General features: G+C 44.6%; 2 protein-coding genes across 11 annotated transcripts in view; one reads left to right on the top strand and one right to left on the bottom strand.

The window, feature by feature from the left end:
- Positions 1–16,559, bottom strand: part of DOCK7 (dedicator of cytokinesis 7) — a 95,988-nt gene that overhangs the window by 43,747 nt on the left and 35,682 nt on the right. For all 10 annotated transcript variants that reach the window (XM_088169629.1, XM_088169630.1, XM_014870523.2 and 7 more), the window contains exons 15-19: positions 2,624–2,741; positions 1,812–1,882; positions 972–1,110; positions 699–800; positions 354–440 (exon numbers count right to left, since the gene is read on the bottom strand). In XM_088169629.1, coding sequence (XP_088025755.1) covers positions 354–440; positions 699–800; positions 972–1,110; positions 1,812–1,882; positions 2,624–2,741 — 517 coding nt within the window. The remainder of the gene's footprint in view (positions 1–353; positions 441–698; positions 801–971; positions 1,111–1,811; positions 1,883–2,623; positions 2,742–16,559) is intronic.
- Positions 8,217–16,523, top strand: ANGPTL3 (angiopoietin like 3). Its single transcript, XM_014870529.2, has 7 exons — positions 8,217–8,773; positions 9,860–9,970; positions 10,768–10,885; positions 11,581–11,697; positions 12,855–12,950; positions 14,498–14,758; positions 15,907–16,523. The coding sequence occupies exons 1-7, from the start codon at positions 8,276–8,278 to the stop codon at positions 16,086–16,088; spliced, it is 1,383 nt and encodes a 460-aa protein (XP_014726015.2). The 5' UTR covers positions 8,217–8,275; the 3' UTR covers positions 16,089–16,523.

The following is a 16,559-nucleotide window of genomic DNA, read 5'->3' as shown; positions in this document are numbered from 1 at the left end:
GGGAAAGGGAAGAACAAGAAAACAGAACAAGAAAACAAGAACAAGAAAACATAATTTGCCTGGCTGTGTTAGAGCTGTTGTATCAAACACAACAGGCTGAGGCCTGAGAACACTGTTGGCCATTCACCCCCCAGTGAATAAAGGCCAAACCACTCATATTTTTTAAGCAGAACTTCTCAAATATACTCACAGCAGAATGTGGAAAAATGGGTGTGCTGGCTCAGAACTGAAAATGAGATTGGAATTTCACTACAAGGGATTGTTACACCCTTCAGAGCATCAACTCTGACAGTGTCTCAACTGTCAGGAGATTATTTTATTATTTTATTCCAGTGACTGCTCTTGACACGTACCTGAGTGTGGAGGGATGACACAGCAACAACTTCCACATTGAAAACCCCTTTGTGGTTATCCACCCACTTCATCCCAGGGAGGGGAACCTGCAGGTTGAGGGAAGAATGAGAGAGGATGTGACACAGAGCACAGCTTAGGCTCTGCTAATTACAATTTAATTTGTTTTCATTTATTTTGGTCAGATCACACACACACATAGCCACACACAAACACTAAAATTCTGTTTAAATTTAACGGTATTTAAGAAAGAAATAAATTCACACACACAAAATATGTACACACACATCATCTCATTTTTTCTCACGTGTCTTCTGCTGGTTTCCAGCAGGCAGAACTCAGCTCACCTCTGGAGAAAGCACTGAATAAGCCTGTGGTGGCTTTTCCAATGACACAGGAAGACAGAACTGACCCGTCTTTAACCGACCATTCTGAAGCATTGGGATCCACTAGGAAGAGAAGAAAACAAAACCACACATTTCTTAAGGATTGCCTTGAGCTTTGCCAATTTCTCAAGCTCTCCAATGGGATATGAGTTCACAGGGATGCTGAACAAAGAGCCAGCAAATGCATTTGAATGAATCCTGTGCTAAAAAATGAAAGGATGGGAAGACACTCACGGTGTAGCCGACTGGAGTCTCCAGGGGGGTGTTTTGTTTCTGTTGGCAACTGACGTGGTAGAAAGTAAAAAGCAGGTGGTGGTGGTCTGTCAAAGTGGCTGGGAGCTTAATCTTGATTTCCTCATGAAAATCAGGAGATCTGTGCAGAGAGCAGAGCCTCAGCTGAGTCACCCACAGTGGTTTGCTACCTTGTGCACCAGACTGAACCCTTTGAGTTAAAGGATCTGCAGGGAAGGGAGCTCATGGGCCATCCCAAGGGACTGAAGTTCAGTTCCTGATCACCAAGGACTGGGAAAACTTCTAATCCACAAAAAATGGGCAGCAGCTTCCTCCTCACACAGGCACTCTGAACCACATGAGCAATAAACTCCTGTCTCAATGTGGACACTGCCCCAACCCTCACCTGCAGCACAGGAATCTCCCCTGGAACATCTCTCCCTGGCACAGCTGCAAAGCCAGGAAAATATTCCTGCTGGATTCAGCACTCCTCACCCCAGCTGCAATGGAATTATTTTCAAGACTAAATAGTTCCAATTTGTAGCTGATGTCTAAAAGGCTCCAAGGAAACAACGGGGGCACCTGCTACCATGAGTTTGGAACATAAATCTTCATGACTGCTGACTGGAGTTGTACTTGGAGCATCTGCTGAGCTGGGCTACGTGCTCAGGATCACACAAAGCTGGTTTGTACCACAGCAAACAAAGACTCTGTCTCCCAGTGGTCACAAAACTCTTAAGGACAGCATCAACTGGCACTGCGGTCACTGTGAGTGCTGTCCAGACACTGATTGTTAAATAATTAACCAGTCACTGCTAACTGCCCTTCCACACTGTGTTTTACCTGTTGTGATACACCACAGCTGTGTATGCTTCTTTGGAAAACTCAGGACAGCTGGATTTGCCAAAGATAACCTGAAAAAGAAGAAAAAAACCACAGGAACCCCCCCTATAAAACTGTGCCAAGCATTTGTTCCATAATCCTGCAGAGACATTTAGAGCTCCATTTATTGTGCACCTGTACAGTTACACATCTGCTTCTTCCCTGTCCCTTCACTTACAGGCAGCACTTCACTCAGTCACTGAAAAGGCACAATTTTAACACCTCCAGTGACACATGGACACAGAAATGGCAGAACTGACAGATGGAACAACCCTTGCACAGATCCTCTCTGAGTGGGGATCACTGCTGGCCCTGAACAAAGCTGTCACCTTCAATTCTTTTGTCATGGAAGCAAAGCTTCTATTCCCACCACGAGCAGTGTCTGCTGTGAACACAGAACCCCAGAATGGGTTGGGTTGGAAGGGAATTTAAATCCCATCTCAGGAATCAGACAGGGACACCTTCCATTATCCCAGGCTGCTTCAAGCCCCATCCAACCTGGCCTTGGACACTTCCAGAGATGGAGAATCTCTCTGGGCAACCTCTGCCAGGGCCTCACCACCCTTATAATCAACAATCTCATGTTAAAATTCCAGCTGCTCCACTCTTACCTTACAAACTCTACACAGATGCACTCTTTGCTCTGAAATACAATTTTCCATTCCTCTGACCTTGTTCTTTTGAAATGCATTTCAGTGAGGTTTTAACACAGGGGTTTCCTGACTGCAAGGAATGCTCTGCCCTTCCCACAGAGCACAGAGCAGTCCCCTCACCTGCATGGCATTGCTGGGATCCTCTCCATACATGAACTGCACTTTCACTGTGATGTTCCTGGCAGATCCCTGGCGGTTGGCAAAGTTAAGGCTCTGTGGATACACATAAAGGAGATTCCTGCAAGAGACAAAGGCAGCAGGTGATGAGAGGGGTCACACCTTCATTAATGCTGTTATTTAAACCTCTGTGGAAAAGCTCAAAGTGAAGGGTTTGACATTTTTCATTCTCTCAGGTGCAGTTCACACCCAGACAAACAATTTGGTAATGACCCCTTATTTCAGACATCAAAAGATGTAAATTTTTAACTTTCATCATATTTTGAAACAGTTCTTGTTTGGAAGGGTACTTAAACCATCTAAAAATTTCCCAGTGATTCTACAATCTGAGGAGTTCAAGTGGAAAGAACACATATGAATATAAAAGCTTTATTTACTTGCACTTTATATACTTTATTTGCTCAACACAGAGCAGCTGGTTTCTGTTAAATACCTTCCTTCTTGTGCCCTGTCCTTTTTTTTTCTTTTCTTTTTTTACATCTCCTGACATCAGGATGATTTCAGGTTACATTTCTCCTCTGAAAACGGATTAAACTAAATGGATACATGTAGCTTCAGGTAATGACAACACTCCCAGGTATCTAAAGAACTATTTCGAAGTCTGAAGTAATAAAGTGCTCATCACATCCACAGGGAATGTGGCAGGACATAATGGGAGGAAATTGCAGCACAGGAGATTTAGGTGAGGCACAAGGGAAAATGTTCTGGCTGTAAGGAGAGTTAAAGCAGTAGAACAAATTGCCTTGGAGGCTGTGAAACTTCCATTTTCTGGTGGTTTCTCAGGCCACGGGATGCAGACACTCTCCAGATGAGTTTAAAGACAACCTCAACCTTCACAGGGGCAGGGGACACATTCTGGAAACTCCTTCCAGTCCTGTTTCTCCAAGTCTGTGATTAACAGCCACGAGAGATGGTAAATTCTGCAGTATTTTCTGTCCTCTGAGCCCTGCTGGGCCCTTGCCAACAAGGTAAAAGTTGGATTCACACTTCATCAGCAAAACTGTCCACTACAAACCCCTACCTGTCCTTTGTGCAAGCAATTCAGACCTACACAAAGTTCCTTGATGTTCTTTTAAAGAATAAAAAAAAAAAGCAATGTCCCCCACAGACTTTTCCACCTCAACATTCAGTTTTTCAAAGGAAATGAACATTCTTTTGCTGCCAAACAAGTCTAAATGTATGAACTGTTACACATCTTTAAAAAACCAACCTGGAAATCCCCAATCCATCTCCCACACAGCCCTGCCCAGCACAGCAGCATCATTCCTCCTTGGCCAGCCTGGCTCCTGCAGCTCCAGCCAGGGGATCCAGGAGGGATGAGTGCATGGAAGCTCAGGGAAGGATAAAGGGAACTCCCAGGGATACAGGACTGGCACTCTGCATTCTGCCCAAACACTGCAGAAACAACCCTCTAACACCCCTGGCTTGTGAGGCAAGAGGAAAAAGAGGTTCCCTTCCCTCTGGGAACTATTTTGTGGGTTTGAACACAATTTGTAAGTAGTTTCCAACTGTTCCTTGTCCCAGAGAGCCAAGAGATGCCAGATGGGCTCAGAGAAGTGAAGTGAGGAGCACAGCAGGACAACATTTAAGGCACAATAAAGCAGCTGCTGTCGAGTGCTGGCAGCAGGAGGTTGATAACAAAAAGACTCTTTTTTGGATTCTCAGGAGGGCAGTAACTCAGGGAAGGTACCTGGTGCCTTTTAGATGCCAGGAGTTTCCAAAACACCTGCACTAGTGGGACACACTCCTGGAGGAGCAGCTGCAAAGGGAAGCTGCCCTTGGCTGCCTGAAATGGCAACTAATGACAATATTTTGGGCAATGAATCCCACCCAAGGACTTGGTTCTGATGGCAATTCCATCTGCTCCCCAAACAGTCCCATCTACACAGACACAGCTAATGCTGATCCTAAGGAATTCCCTAAGAGCAGTCCAGCTCCAGGGATATTTGGGGCAGCCTTATGAACCAGGCTCTGCTTCACCCCTGCAGGCAGAGGAATAAGCTTAGCAGGCAAGTGGGAATTTCTTCCCTCTCAAGTCCTTCATGCTGAATTAAGTTTTTGAATCCCATCCCCACTGGTCACTTTGCCAAATCAAAGCTCTCCTACTATTTCAGAGGGGGCCAGGGCCATTTTTGTGACTCTCCTAAATTACTTTGTTCTGCCATGAATACATTTGCTGCTTGATGATCTTTTTAAAATGAAAATGGATATGAAAATTTACTCTAAAATGTACCTTGCTCATAAAACTTTTATTAAGTATTATTAGTGCTTAAGAGAAGGATTTAAGGTATTTGTGAAGCCAGGCTACAGGATCCCTATATTAAAGGCAGGATTGATTTGTGCTGAGGAAAGGGACAGGTTGTTCCCCTCTCCACTGCTTTTCAAGCCCTCATTAAGGGCATTTCACTGGGAAGAAGCTCTTGGTGCTTATGGGATTTCAGATGCACAGATCCCACTGGAATAGGGGACAGGGGAATGCTCCCCCTGTTCAGGCAGCCTCTCTCCAGAGGGTTTCCTATTACAGGCATCTTCCCTTTGTGGAAAACTTACGGGGAAAGAAGGGAAAAAATGCCCAGCTTGCAAATCAGACCCCAAATGGAAAAATCCTGCTTTACCTTACCACAGAACCCCAGACTGGTTTGGGCTGGAACAGATGCAAAGATCACCTAATTCCAGGAAGAGATGTAAAGATCACCTCATTCCACCCCCTGCCATGGCCAGGGACACGTTCTATCGTCCCAGATTTCTCCAAACCCTGTCCTTGGACACTTCCTGGGATGGGGCAGCCACAGCTTCTCTGGACAAGCTGTGTCAGGGCCTCACCACCCACACAGAAATTAATTTATTCCCAGCATCTAATCTAATCTAATCTAATCTACACCTACTCTCTTTCAGGTTAAAACCATCACCTCTTGTCCTGTCACTCCAGGCCGTTGTCCCAAGTCCCTCTCCAGCTCTCCTGGAGCCCCTTTAGGCACTGGAAGGGGCTCTGAGATCACCCCAGAACCTTCTCTTCTCCATCCCCAGCTCTCCCAGCCTCTCTTCTGCCCTACATAACTAAAAATCTCATATCTTCCTGTCTAAAGACAGTGACAGGAGCCATGGAAAGGGACTGGTGGCTGAAAAAGTGACAGGGACATTATAAATGTCTTGATTTCTATCAATAAAAGCTTCAGGCAGGAGCTTTAAAGCCAAGGGTTTGTGTTTAGAGCTGTCATTAAAATGCTACGTCAAATACGTGCAAAGCTCATCCTATTATCTCAAACAGATCTCAAAAGTACTTTTACTTTCATAAAATAAATTGCTAAAGTGCAAAGGCTTCCCAAGCCATGGAAATAATGGCACCAGGCACTCCTCTAAATATTTATGTAATATCATTGCAGCCATTTTGCAAAATCCTTCACAAAGGTATTAAAACATTAAAAGCTGCTCCTAACTCTTAGAGGGAATTTCTAACTATTATGAAAATTTCCCTTTTCAGTAAAACCCAGAGACCTTTTTCTTTGCTTTATTCCTACTATAAAAATCATTTAAAGCCCATATAATCAGGGTCACCCAGGTGCATGAAAGATCTTCAGGATCATGTTTGTTATATACATCTTTTCCTGACTGGGCTGACAACTCTCAGAGGCAAGATTCCCTCTTAGTGTTTCCACAGCTATTGAATTTTATGGTTTATTCATGCCAGCAGCTTTTCTCCTCTCTGCTTTCCTGTGTCCCACTTTTCTTCTGGAAAAGTGGCTTTTTTCTGGGACTGTTGTGACATCTAGGGGTGTTCTGGAGTGAATTTAGCACTGCCTGACTTCACTGGCCTTGGCATTAATATGGAAAGGTGCTTGGCAGCTAATCAGTGCTTTATTAATATTTGATATCAGGGCCTTTTCCCTTTGGAAAATAAACCTTTTCCATAGGTAGTGTCATCCCTGAGCAGCACCAGGAGCACATGGGACACAAGCTGTAGAAACCTGGTGGAATGTCTGATCCCCACTTGCTTGGTCATTGCTATTTCTTGAGTAATTCCCATATTTTTCTAAAGACTAAACCAAGAAGAAAGATTTTTGGGGGGTGATGGGGTTAGGAAAAATTCAAAGTAAACCAGAAAGATTTCTTGCATGAAATAGTTAAAAAATAAAATGCTTTATTTGAAACCACAATAAACCAAAGCCACCTAAATACTGTGAAATAGATTGAAGAATGTCTATACATTTGTTTTGGGGGTTTTTATTTTCAAATTTTACAACCAGTTCTTCAAGTTTTGCAGCCCAAAATCCCTGTGTCAGATGCCAGAGAAACAATTCAGAATTGTTTTGAAGGAATCCCTATTGTGCCCAGAGCTGGGCCTGATCATCTCCCTGCCTCTGCTGTTTTTCCATACCTCAGGTACTCCAGTAACTCTGATCCCAATCATACTGGCACAAAATATTCCCCAGCAATTAATATGACATCTAAAATACTTTCACAGTATTTAATTGTGAATGGGAAGGTTACCTGCATATTACCAACCCCTGAACACACAAAAAGTTCAACATATGAGGTAAAAATTTCATTTTTTAAACTTTTTTTTCTATGGATGCTTCATACCATACGTGCGTATGTACACGAAGAACACAACAAAAAGTCCATGGGAAGAATTCCTAAACATGCAAGAATTTAGCAAAAAACCTGAAAACTCTCCAAAGTACATTGTGCAATGCTTGATTTCGATCTCTTGGATTGCTTTGAATGAGTCCAAAAAGAGAAATACCTTTCACTCACACTGCAGTACTACCCAAAACCCTCCATGTTTCCATGCAGAACTGGGCATTTATTTCAGAGCACTTGCAGTCTTTTTTTATGCAGTGTGAATCTTAAACAGCAAAAAGAATGGTAAGGTGAGAAATGCAAGCGAGGTGTTATTTATCTCACCCACCTCTGGAAAGCAGCTCTTAAAAAATAAGTTTTATATGGTGTAAATTACTGCACAAACCTTAACACAGCAGGATCACATCCAGGCAATCTCTGGACCTAATTCCCTCTTTCTCACTTAATCTGGGCTCGATGACAAGTAAATCCACTGCAGCACAATGAGTTACATCAGAAAATGGCCCCAGATGAAAATCAAGTTGTGTGAATCATCTGGGAATATTTTGCCCTTCCACAGCTCATCAAGGAGCTTCACAAGCTGAACATCCAAGTGCTCTCAAACATGGTAAAATCCTTTCACCCTCCTGAGGCAATAAAGGGAACCAAACAACACAAACAAGGAGCGATTTAAACCCTTACCAAGATTATGACCCAAAATTAATCTATTAAAAAGAGTTGTGTGAAAAACACCGTGCCATTAATAACATTTTACACCAGAAGGCCTGGCAGATGGAAAAGTTCAGAAGCAGTTCAATCAGCAACGTGCCCGTCTCTCAATTTTATCTTCCCAGGTATCAACCTACATTCAGGAGGGGTTACACTCGTTCAAGCACACACAGTTTAATGATCAACCCGCTGCTCTGCCTCTGCTAAAATGAAGAGGGGTATAAATAGATCGAGTTCTGCAACCCAGAACAGCCACAGAGCACAAGCTAGCACTGGGAAAAGTCTCTGCCTCCAAGAGCAGGAGAGATGAAGATCATCCCAGTTTTCCTTTTGCTGGTCCCCCTGGCTGTCCCAGCTGGAGCTGACAAGGATTTTTATTCCGTTGGTTCCGCCGGATCTCCGGAAACAAAATCGAGATTTGCGATGTTGGACGATGTCCGGATCCTGGCCAATGGACTCCTCCAGCTGGGCCACGGCCTCAAAGACTTTGTCCACAAGACCAAGGGGCAGATGAATGACATCTTTCAGAAACTCTACATTTTTGACAAGTCCTTTTACGAGCTCTCCCTGCAAACCAGCGAAATCAAGGAGGAAGAAGAACAGCTCCGGCAAACCACGGCCAGGCTGCAACTCAACAACGAGGAGATAAAGAACCTCTCCCAGGAGATGAACCTCAAGATTGAAGACCTCATCCAAAACAAAATCCAGCTGCAGGAGCAAGTGTGGGGACTGGAGGACAAGGTCACCAAGCTGGCCATCATCCAGCCTTCGGTGCAAGAGACAAAAGAAATTTCTTCACTCAAAGTAAGTGATTTGTGAAAGGCCCTGACACATTGAGCCAAAATACACTGCAATGCCATTATCAGTAATTATGCAATAGAAGCTCATGCTTTCCCTTCCTCCCCACTGGAGTGCTGGTCTGCATTTTGAGAAAGAAATCACTGACATTACCTTTAAAAAAATCACTGTCTTACCCTGACACAGTTCATTTTGCAGTTAAATTCCCCAGTGAAACTAGTGAAAAACGGTGACATTATAAAGCTCTGTATTATTTTCAGTATTTATTTGCAAATCAATTTTAAGAAATTTTGTCATCACAATGATAAAAAAGTTTTGCAATCAGGAAAATTATGAGATTCCCAAGCCCATGGGTTTGTACATCACCAGCTCATCCCAAATCAATGCAGTGGGAACTGCCTGCTCAGTGCAGAAACAGGGAGGTTAAATCTTTAGAAAATGGAATTTACAGCATCTGTAGGAGCTCCAGAACCAAAGAACCTTACAAGTGTTAACAAAATTAACATGTTAATCATGCAAGTAGTTAGGTGGGTATAGGATTTTCTGTAGAAAAGAAAACATTAACTGTATTTTGCAGAAGTATAAAAAGGCCAAGCAATTTGTATTGGAAAATACTGGATGTTTTGAATTTGAATGAACTTGAATCCCAAGTTGATATCCTAAATGCTGGGAATTTTTCCCTTTTTTGATCAGTGCCGTATATCTACTTTGAATCAAGGGCTGATTCCACAGAACATAATTGTTCTAGATGTGAAAATGGAAGGAAAAGAGCAATTAAAAAAAGAATCTACAGAGCTGCCAGTAGTTTGTCTCAAAAAAAAAAAAAAAAAAAAAAAGGGTGTTTGCTCCAGAAGCAAAGAAATTTTTCAATTTGTAGGCAAAGCAGGCAAACCTTTGGAGCTGGACTTTGATGATCCCTGTGGGTCCCTTTCAGTTAGGGATATTTTAGGATTCTCTGGAAAAGGAAGGGCAAAGTTCAATGGTTTGTGCCTCTCAAAACTGGCCCCAGGACAAGAGTTACAGAGGCAGAAGCACTGCTGAAGGTTTTCTGCTGCTCCTAACCCTCCTCCATCCTTCCCTCCCTGTGCTCAGGCCTTCGTGGAGCAGCAGGACAGCGACATCAAGCAGCTCCTCAAAATCGTGGAGGAGCAGCACGTGCAGCTGGACAGGCAGCACAACCAGATCATGGAGCTGGAGGACAAGGTACAGGAACCACCCCTGCTCCTCCTTCCATCTCTGACACCGAGCTGAGGTTCCAACCCTTGGGGTCAGGCACCCCTTGCTCAGTTTGGGGTGGAGAAGAAGGTGGGGACCATTCTGAGGTACCTGTTTTGGGGAGAGGCTGCAGGGCTGCCAGGCAGGAGCTATGGCCAACAGTGGCTTTGAGATCCTGCCTCTCAACATCAGGCTGCTGCATTTTCTGACTGCTAATCTGGGATTTTTTTTCTCTTATTATCTATCAGATAGGTAGATAGGTAGATAAGATAGACAGATAGATAATTCTTCCATTGGTCTGGAAGACTCATTGTTTTCTACCTCTTTCCTAATTTCCAAAATCCACTCCCAGAGTGGAAGTCCAACTTCCACTGTATGTATCACTGCAATACAGTAAAACCAACATGCTCAGATTTAATTTATTCTGAAAGGAAAATGCATTTCAGCCTAAGGACCTGTGGGTTCTGTCCTCCTTAGCTGTTGGTATTGTCTGAGTGATGTCACCTGAGGAAATAAGTTAAATCTGTTTGCCCATCATGCACCACATGAGAAAGGGTAATTTCCACCCCTCATGAATCCTACCCTGTCAGAGCAGTGGCACAGTTGGCATTCCCACACCTAAAATCCACCAGTGTGCAGCTGAAGTTATTTTTATGTGGTAAATTGGATATTCTACAGGATTACACTCGCAAGAAAAATTATTCTCTGCATGACATTGTCTTGATCCATGAACCTCATCATTCCAGAGCCCTGGGAAATTAACAGTGTAATTATGGCTCTTCCAGCTAAACCACATCGAGGTCCAGGAACTTCTGGAGAATTCCTTCACAGGAGAGGAGCAGGAAGCAGAGCCCATCCCCTCTGCTGTGCACAGGCCCACAGCTGGGACATACAGAACTGATGGTGAGACCCATGTCTGAGACCTGACCACAGCACATGCTGCCCCCCACTATCCTCTGGGACAGCCTTGCACGGGTTTTTACGAGTCTAAGACTAAAAGGAGGAGATTTTTTTATCTGGGCTGTGGGAAGGAACGAGAGTTCCTTCTTTGGAAAAAATGTCATTATCTATTTAGCCCCACTCCAGCTGTACTTGTCTCTGGGGTGACACACAGGAACAACGTCCAAAAATGAAGTAACAGGATCCATTCCCCTCTTGTAAACATGCTGTGACCATGCTTTTACACATGTCTATCTTGTGGAGCCTGAACAGAGAACTAATTTACTCCACACTGGATAATTATAAGATTCAGAAGTCCTTTCTTTGAAGTTGAAAGGCACTGATGAAGTGCAGCAGTGAGCATGGTATTTACTAGGAACTTTACAAGGGCTAGGAAAGCCTATTTGCCAGAGTCTAGTCTTAGGCCTTAGAAACTTTCCAAAATCCTCCAAATTGGAACCCTGCCTAACTCAAAAAACACAGGCAGACCAACCTATGCACTCCTTGGCTGCTGCACTGTTATGCCCAAAGCAGTCTGCCCATTCCATGCCATTTATTGTAAAATAAAATTACCAATATGATCACTGCCATTTTCTGTCTTTAGCTCTCAGCTCAGCACACCCCAAGCAGGATTTCTAACAGTCTGTTTGCTTCCCCAGGTGCTGCTGCTGACTGCACTGCTCTCTACCACACTGGGACAGTGCAGGACAGTGGGGTCTACACTATCCAGCCCAATGGCTCAGAAGCTTTCAATGTCTACTGTGAAACAAAATTTGGTAAGAGCTGTGCCAGCAACAGTCTAATTTTCACAGAAATATCTCCCTCTAAGCCAAACAACTTTGTCTCCTCCCAAAGTACACAAAAACTTATGATTTATGTGTCCTCTTGACTTCTCTTAGTGGCCTGTCTGAAGTCAGGTTTCCCATACCCTGAAATCTCCTTATCACTGCTCCCATTCCTTACTCCCCTCTTGTTTATACTGAGGAAAGGACATTCAATTATGTGACATAAATTAAGGATATCCACATCCCAAGCCCCTTTAGCTGTAGGTAATAAAACTGGTCATTATAAAAGCCATTATAGTGCAACCATGAATGCATTTCCCTAAGACAAGCAAACAGCAAACAATTTGCTTTTACAAAAGTAAAATTTTATTCATGAACAGGCTCTGCTTTAGACTGAGCTGTGCCAACCTAACCCAGAGCAGTGAGTCCTGGGACAGGATTCCTGTGCCACGTTTGGGTGGCTCAGCAGCCAGCAACACAATTGTCACATCACCTACCTGAGCTCCACCTTCCTAAAGACCCAAGTTTGTTCCTTTTGCCACCAAGATCACCCAGAGCTCGTCCAGTTCCCTCATTCCCTGCTTTCCCTGCCTCCCCAGAGCTGCTCTGTGCCTGTCCCACGTCCCCTTCCCTCTGCTCTCAGAGCTGGGGAGCACGTGGGGCCACCACACGTGTTTGGATGTGCAAACAGAGCTCACAGGGCTGCCCTCTGCAAAATCCTCCTTTGCTGACCCTTGCTGGGGCTGCTGGAGTGAGGGTGTCATGACCTGGGGCCAGGTCAGCAGGAGACCCCCCTGGAGCTGCAGTGGGGACCCCGGAGCTGTGCCAGCAGCCAGGCACTATCAGCAGACAGCCTGACCCTGTGAGCTTTGCATATCTCTTCTTTATCAGCTCCTCTGTCTCTCAGCCCTCATAAACAAGTGAAACCCAGTTAAGGCAGCCCCAACAGAATAATTCTGGGAGTCACCCCGAGTGGGGCCGAGGACACTCAAACAGCCCTGGGTTCTCTCCAGTTTTCTCCAATTTTAATTCCCTTCATAAAGAGTTTAATTAACTCATTCCACCTCGAAATGGGAGCATCCCAGAGCACAGTCAGGGACAGGTAATGAGGCCAAGGCCAAGCTGTGATTTATTTCCCCTTTTCACAGGCACATCCTGGACTGTAATCCAGAGGAGAGTGGATGGATCACTGGATTTCAACCAAACTTGGGATGCCTACACCAATGGTTTTGGTGACCTCAATGGTAAATATCCCTTTTTTTGTGTCTCTTGGTATCAATTGTTTTGAGAAGCTGAATCTCCTTATGGAAAGGAAAGCAGACTAAACCTGCAAATAACAGCTTGGCAATTGGCAATACCAGAAAGTGCTAAATAGAACACATAACTCTGGAATTCTCAAAGCCATCCCTTCAAACGTGTTTAGAAACTTAAGCAAGGCCAGAATGCTTTAAACACTATTTTATCAAGATTTTACTATTTATAAAAGCACCTCCCAAATATACACAAAGGCAAAACCTCATGAAGTTGCTGTCACTACTTGCTCAACCTTCCTGCAATCCTGTTACCCTTCAAACCACATCAATTTTTCCAGCCTCAGGAGAGCCCAAGGCTGTGTGTGCTCCCCTGAGCAAACACCTCAGGCTTCTCCAGAGTGGCCAATCCCCTCCATGGCTGCATAGGGTGAGGAAACACCCACGTTCCCCTGTTAATCATCAACTCCAAAGAATTTGTAGCACCAAGTGCTGCCCAACAGCTTCCTCATCCAGAATATTCTCGTTTTTCTCATATGAGATGAGTGACCTCTTGTTTAGGAAATATTCTGACTTTCTAAGCATAGCACAGATCTAAACATCACCAAGGTGAGCAGCAACACTGTTTTATTTCCTCATCTTTTATAATAAAGAGCTGATGTATCTCAGCCTTTCCCTCAATTTTGGGACAGGAGCTCAAAGCTGAGGTAGATTTTCACCTGTAAAGTTTATCTGATCCTGCTGGATGCTTTAGTGGCTCCTACATTGGTGTCCCAATTCCCAAATATTATACCAAGATGCAGCCAAATGTTTTCAGTGTTGGGTTTTGCACAGAATCTCAGTGCTCTCAGCTGTGTCCTACTCAGTGCTCTGCTGCATCTTCTGAGGTGATAAAATAAACCAGGTTACAGCTCCTAACCTGGAGCTGTAAATTAGGGAGTATTTTCTTCAACCATCTTGTCTTCCATGGCTTCAAATGCCAGCTGTGTGCACGGCACTCACATTCAGCCCCACTTTCTACATGTGGCAATTATCTGTGCTGATAATAAGCTACTTAATGAATATAATATATTAAACCAATTAAACTAATGATCAGAAATTCCAGCAAAAGAAAAATTCCCTTTGTACTTGAGGGTGTTGAAACCCAAGTTTGGTTCTGCAGCTCTTTCCTCCCAAAATGCAACAATTGCCATTAGGTTTTATGTATGTCAGTGGCTTCATTTGTCACACACTTCCAATTACACACTTTTTAAATGTCTCCAGCTCCCTCTCAGAGTTTCACACGAGGTGGGAAACTTACAGGGGGAAGCTCCAGTTCATTTAGAACTCTTGCTTTTATTGATCATCAGTGTGCAATTAAGCAGAGGTAAACAAAAAGAATGTAGCAGCAGACCTCTGCAAAGATCAACAGTCCCCAAGACTCAAATCACCGATTTAATTAAAGCAATTAATAAAGCCTTTTAAATACTGTATTTCCACACACACTACCTGCAGGTTATCCCTAAAATCCAACTCAGCATCTCTTCCCTCCAACTTTGCAGAGGAATTCTGGCTGGGCCTGAAGAAGATTTACTCCATCACCAAGCAGGGGAGTTACCTGCTGCGGATCGAGCTGCAGGACTGGAGGGGGAACAGGAGGCACATCGAGTACAGCTTCAGCCTGGGGGGCCCCAGCTCCAATTTCAGCCTGCAGCTGTCCAGGATGGCTGGGAGCATCCCCAACGCACTGCCAGAGCACACAGAGCTGCCCTTCTCCACCAGGGACACAGCCAGGGGCTCCACCTGCCCTGAGAACCAGCTGGGTATGGTCCAAAGGGGGCATGGGAACTCCTCTGCCCCATGGGATGGGCTGGGAGGGAGCTTAAAGCTCATCTTGTTTCAATCCTGATGCTTTTCCACTATCCCACGTTGCTCCAAGCCCTGTCCAGCCTTGGGATGGGGAATCCTCAGTCTCTCCATAAACCTCTGCCAGCCCCTCACCACCCTCACTGGGAAGGATTTCTTCCCAGTATCCCATCTAATCCTGCCCTCCCATGCAAACGACCAACTCCAGAAACAGAACAGGCAGCACAGGCTGAAATAACCCCCAGGATGAGATTCGAAACTCTCAAGCAAAGGGCTGTCCCTCCTGGTCTGGTGTGACAGCCCCAGGCTGAAATAACCCCCAGGATGAGATTCCAAACTCTCGAGCAAAGGGCTGTCCCTTCCCCTGATGCCTGGTCTGCTGTGGCAGCCCTAGGCTGGATTGTTTGATCCCTTTTTTGCAAAAAAACTCAAAGATGAACTGACTTCTAACTCCACTTAGGCTATAACCCAAAAGTTAATAATGAGTGAGTTTCCATTCAAAGGCAGATTTTAGCTGCTTGTCAAATATACACAAAATAATCACTCTCAAAAGGGCAAGAGATGCAAGGCTGAGGCCATTTCTCATTTGAGATAATTTGGTTAAAGAGTTCTTAATTCTGCTGAGAAAAGGAGGCCGGGGGGGGCCCTTCTGGCTCTGCACAACTCCCTGACCGGAGGGGACAGCCAGGGAGGGTCAGGGTCTGCTCCCAGGGAACAGGGACAGGAGGAGAGGGAACAGCCTCAAGTTACACCAGAGGAGACTTAGATGGATATTTGGGAAAATTTCTTCATGGAAAAGGTTGTTCAGCCCTGGCACAGCTGCCCAGGGTGGTGGAGTCCCCATCCCTGGAAGGACTTAAAATCCATGTAGATGTGGCATTTGGGGACATGAAGCAGTGGTGGCCTGGCAGTGCTGGGGAATGTTTGCACTCCCTGACTTTAGAGGACTATCCCAACCCAAACAATTCAGTGATTTGGGAATCCTGGGTAAACAATACCAATTTAGCTGGAATTTAGGGTCTGAAGCAGATTTAATTTTGCAAAGAGGAGCTGCTTCCTCTGCCATAGAGCACAGAGTGTCTGACATTCCCACGTTGCTCCTCAGGAGGCTGGTGGCACAGCGAGTGTGAGGAAACCAACCTGAACGGGAAATATGTCACACCGAGGTCCAGGGGAAGGCTGGACAGAGGAAAAGGCTTATACTGGAAGCCCAAGAAAGGAAGGTACTACCTGCTCAAGTCAACCAAAATAATGATCCACCCAACAGACTTAAAAAGCTTTGACTGAGTGCTCAGCCTGCAGCGTTTTCACTCAGAACAAACACACTGAACTTTACCACACCGAAGGACTTGATGCTGTGTTTACCAACAGATGCCATGTCCCAGTCCATGCCCTGCATGGAATTTCTCCAAAACATAAACCTGAGGCATCTGAGATGGTCTTAGAAAATGTTTGGTGAGTATTGTCATTCCCTCAAGCCCCAATGTCGATGTGCTGCAATTTCTTGTGGAGCTTTTCCCTCCCCAGGATGAAATTCTAATGCCTAGGAGCCAACCTGTCACATATTGGATAATATTGTTTGGGGGAATGGGTTTTCAGGCTGTGCATTCCTTTGTGGGTTGTGTAGTAGTGAAAACAAGAAGTTTTTTCCTGGGAACAAAGGGCTGGCAAAACCCTAGAGAAAACATTTAGGAAAAAAAAAAATTTTGTTTCTTGAAGTAACTAACTGAATGTTTGTGTTTTTGTTGTGGAATGCTT

The sequence above is a fragment of the Sturnus vulgaris genome, chromosome 9 (genome assembly GCF_052056855.1).
Source record: "Sturnus vulgaris isolate bStuVul1 chromosome 9, bStuVul1.hap1, whole genome shotgun sequence".
Lineage (NCBI taxonomy): Eukaryota > Metazoa > Chordata > Aves > Passeriformes > Sturnidae > Sturnus > Sturnus vulgaris.
Note: the sequence above shows the minus strand (reverse complement) of the source record. Positions and strands in the feature narration are given on the sequence as shown.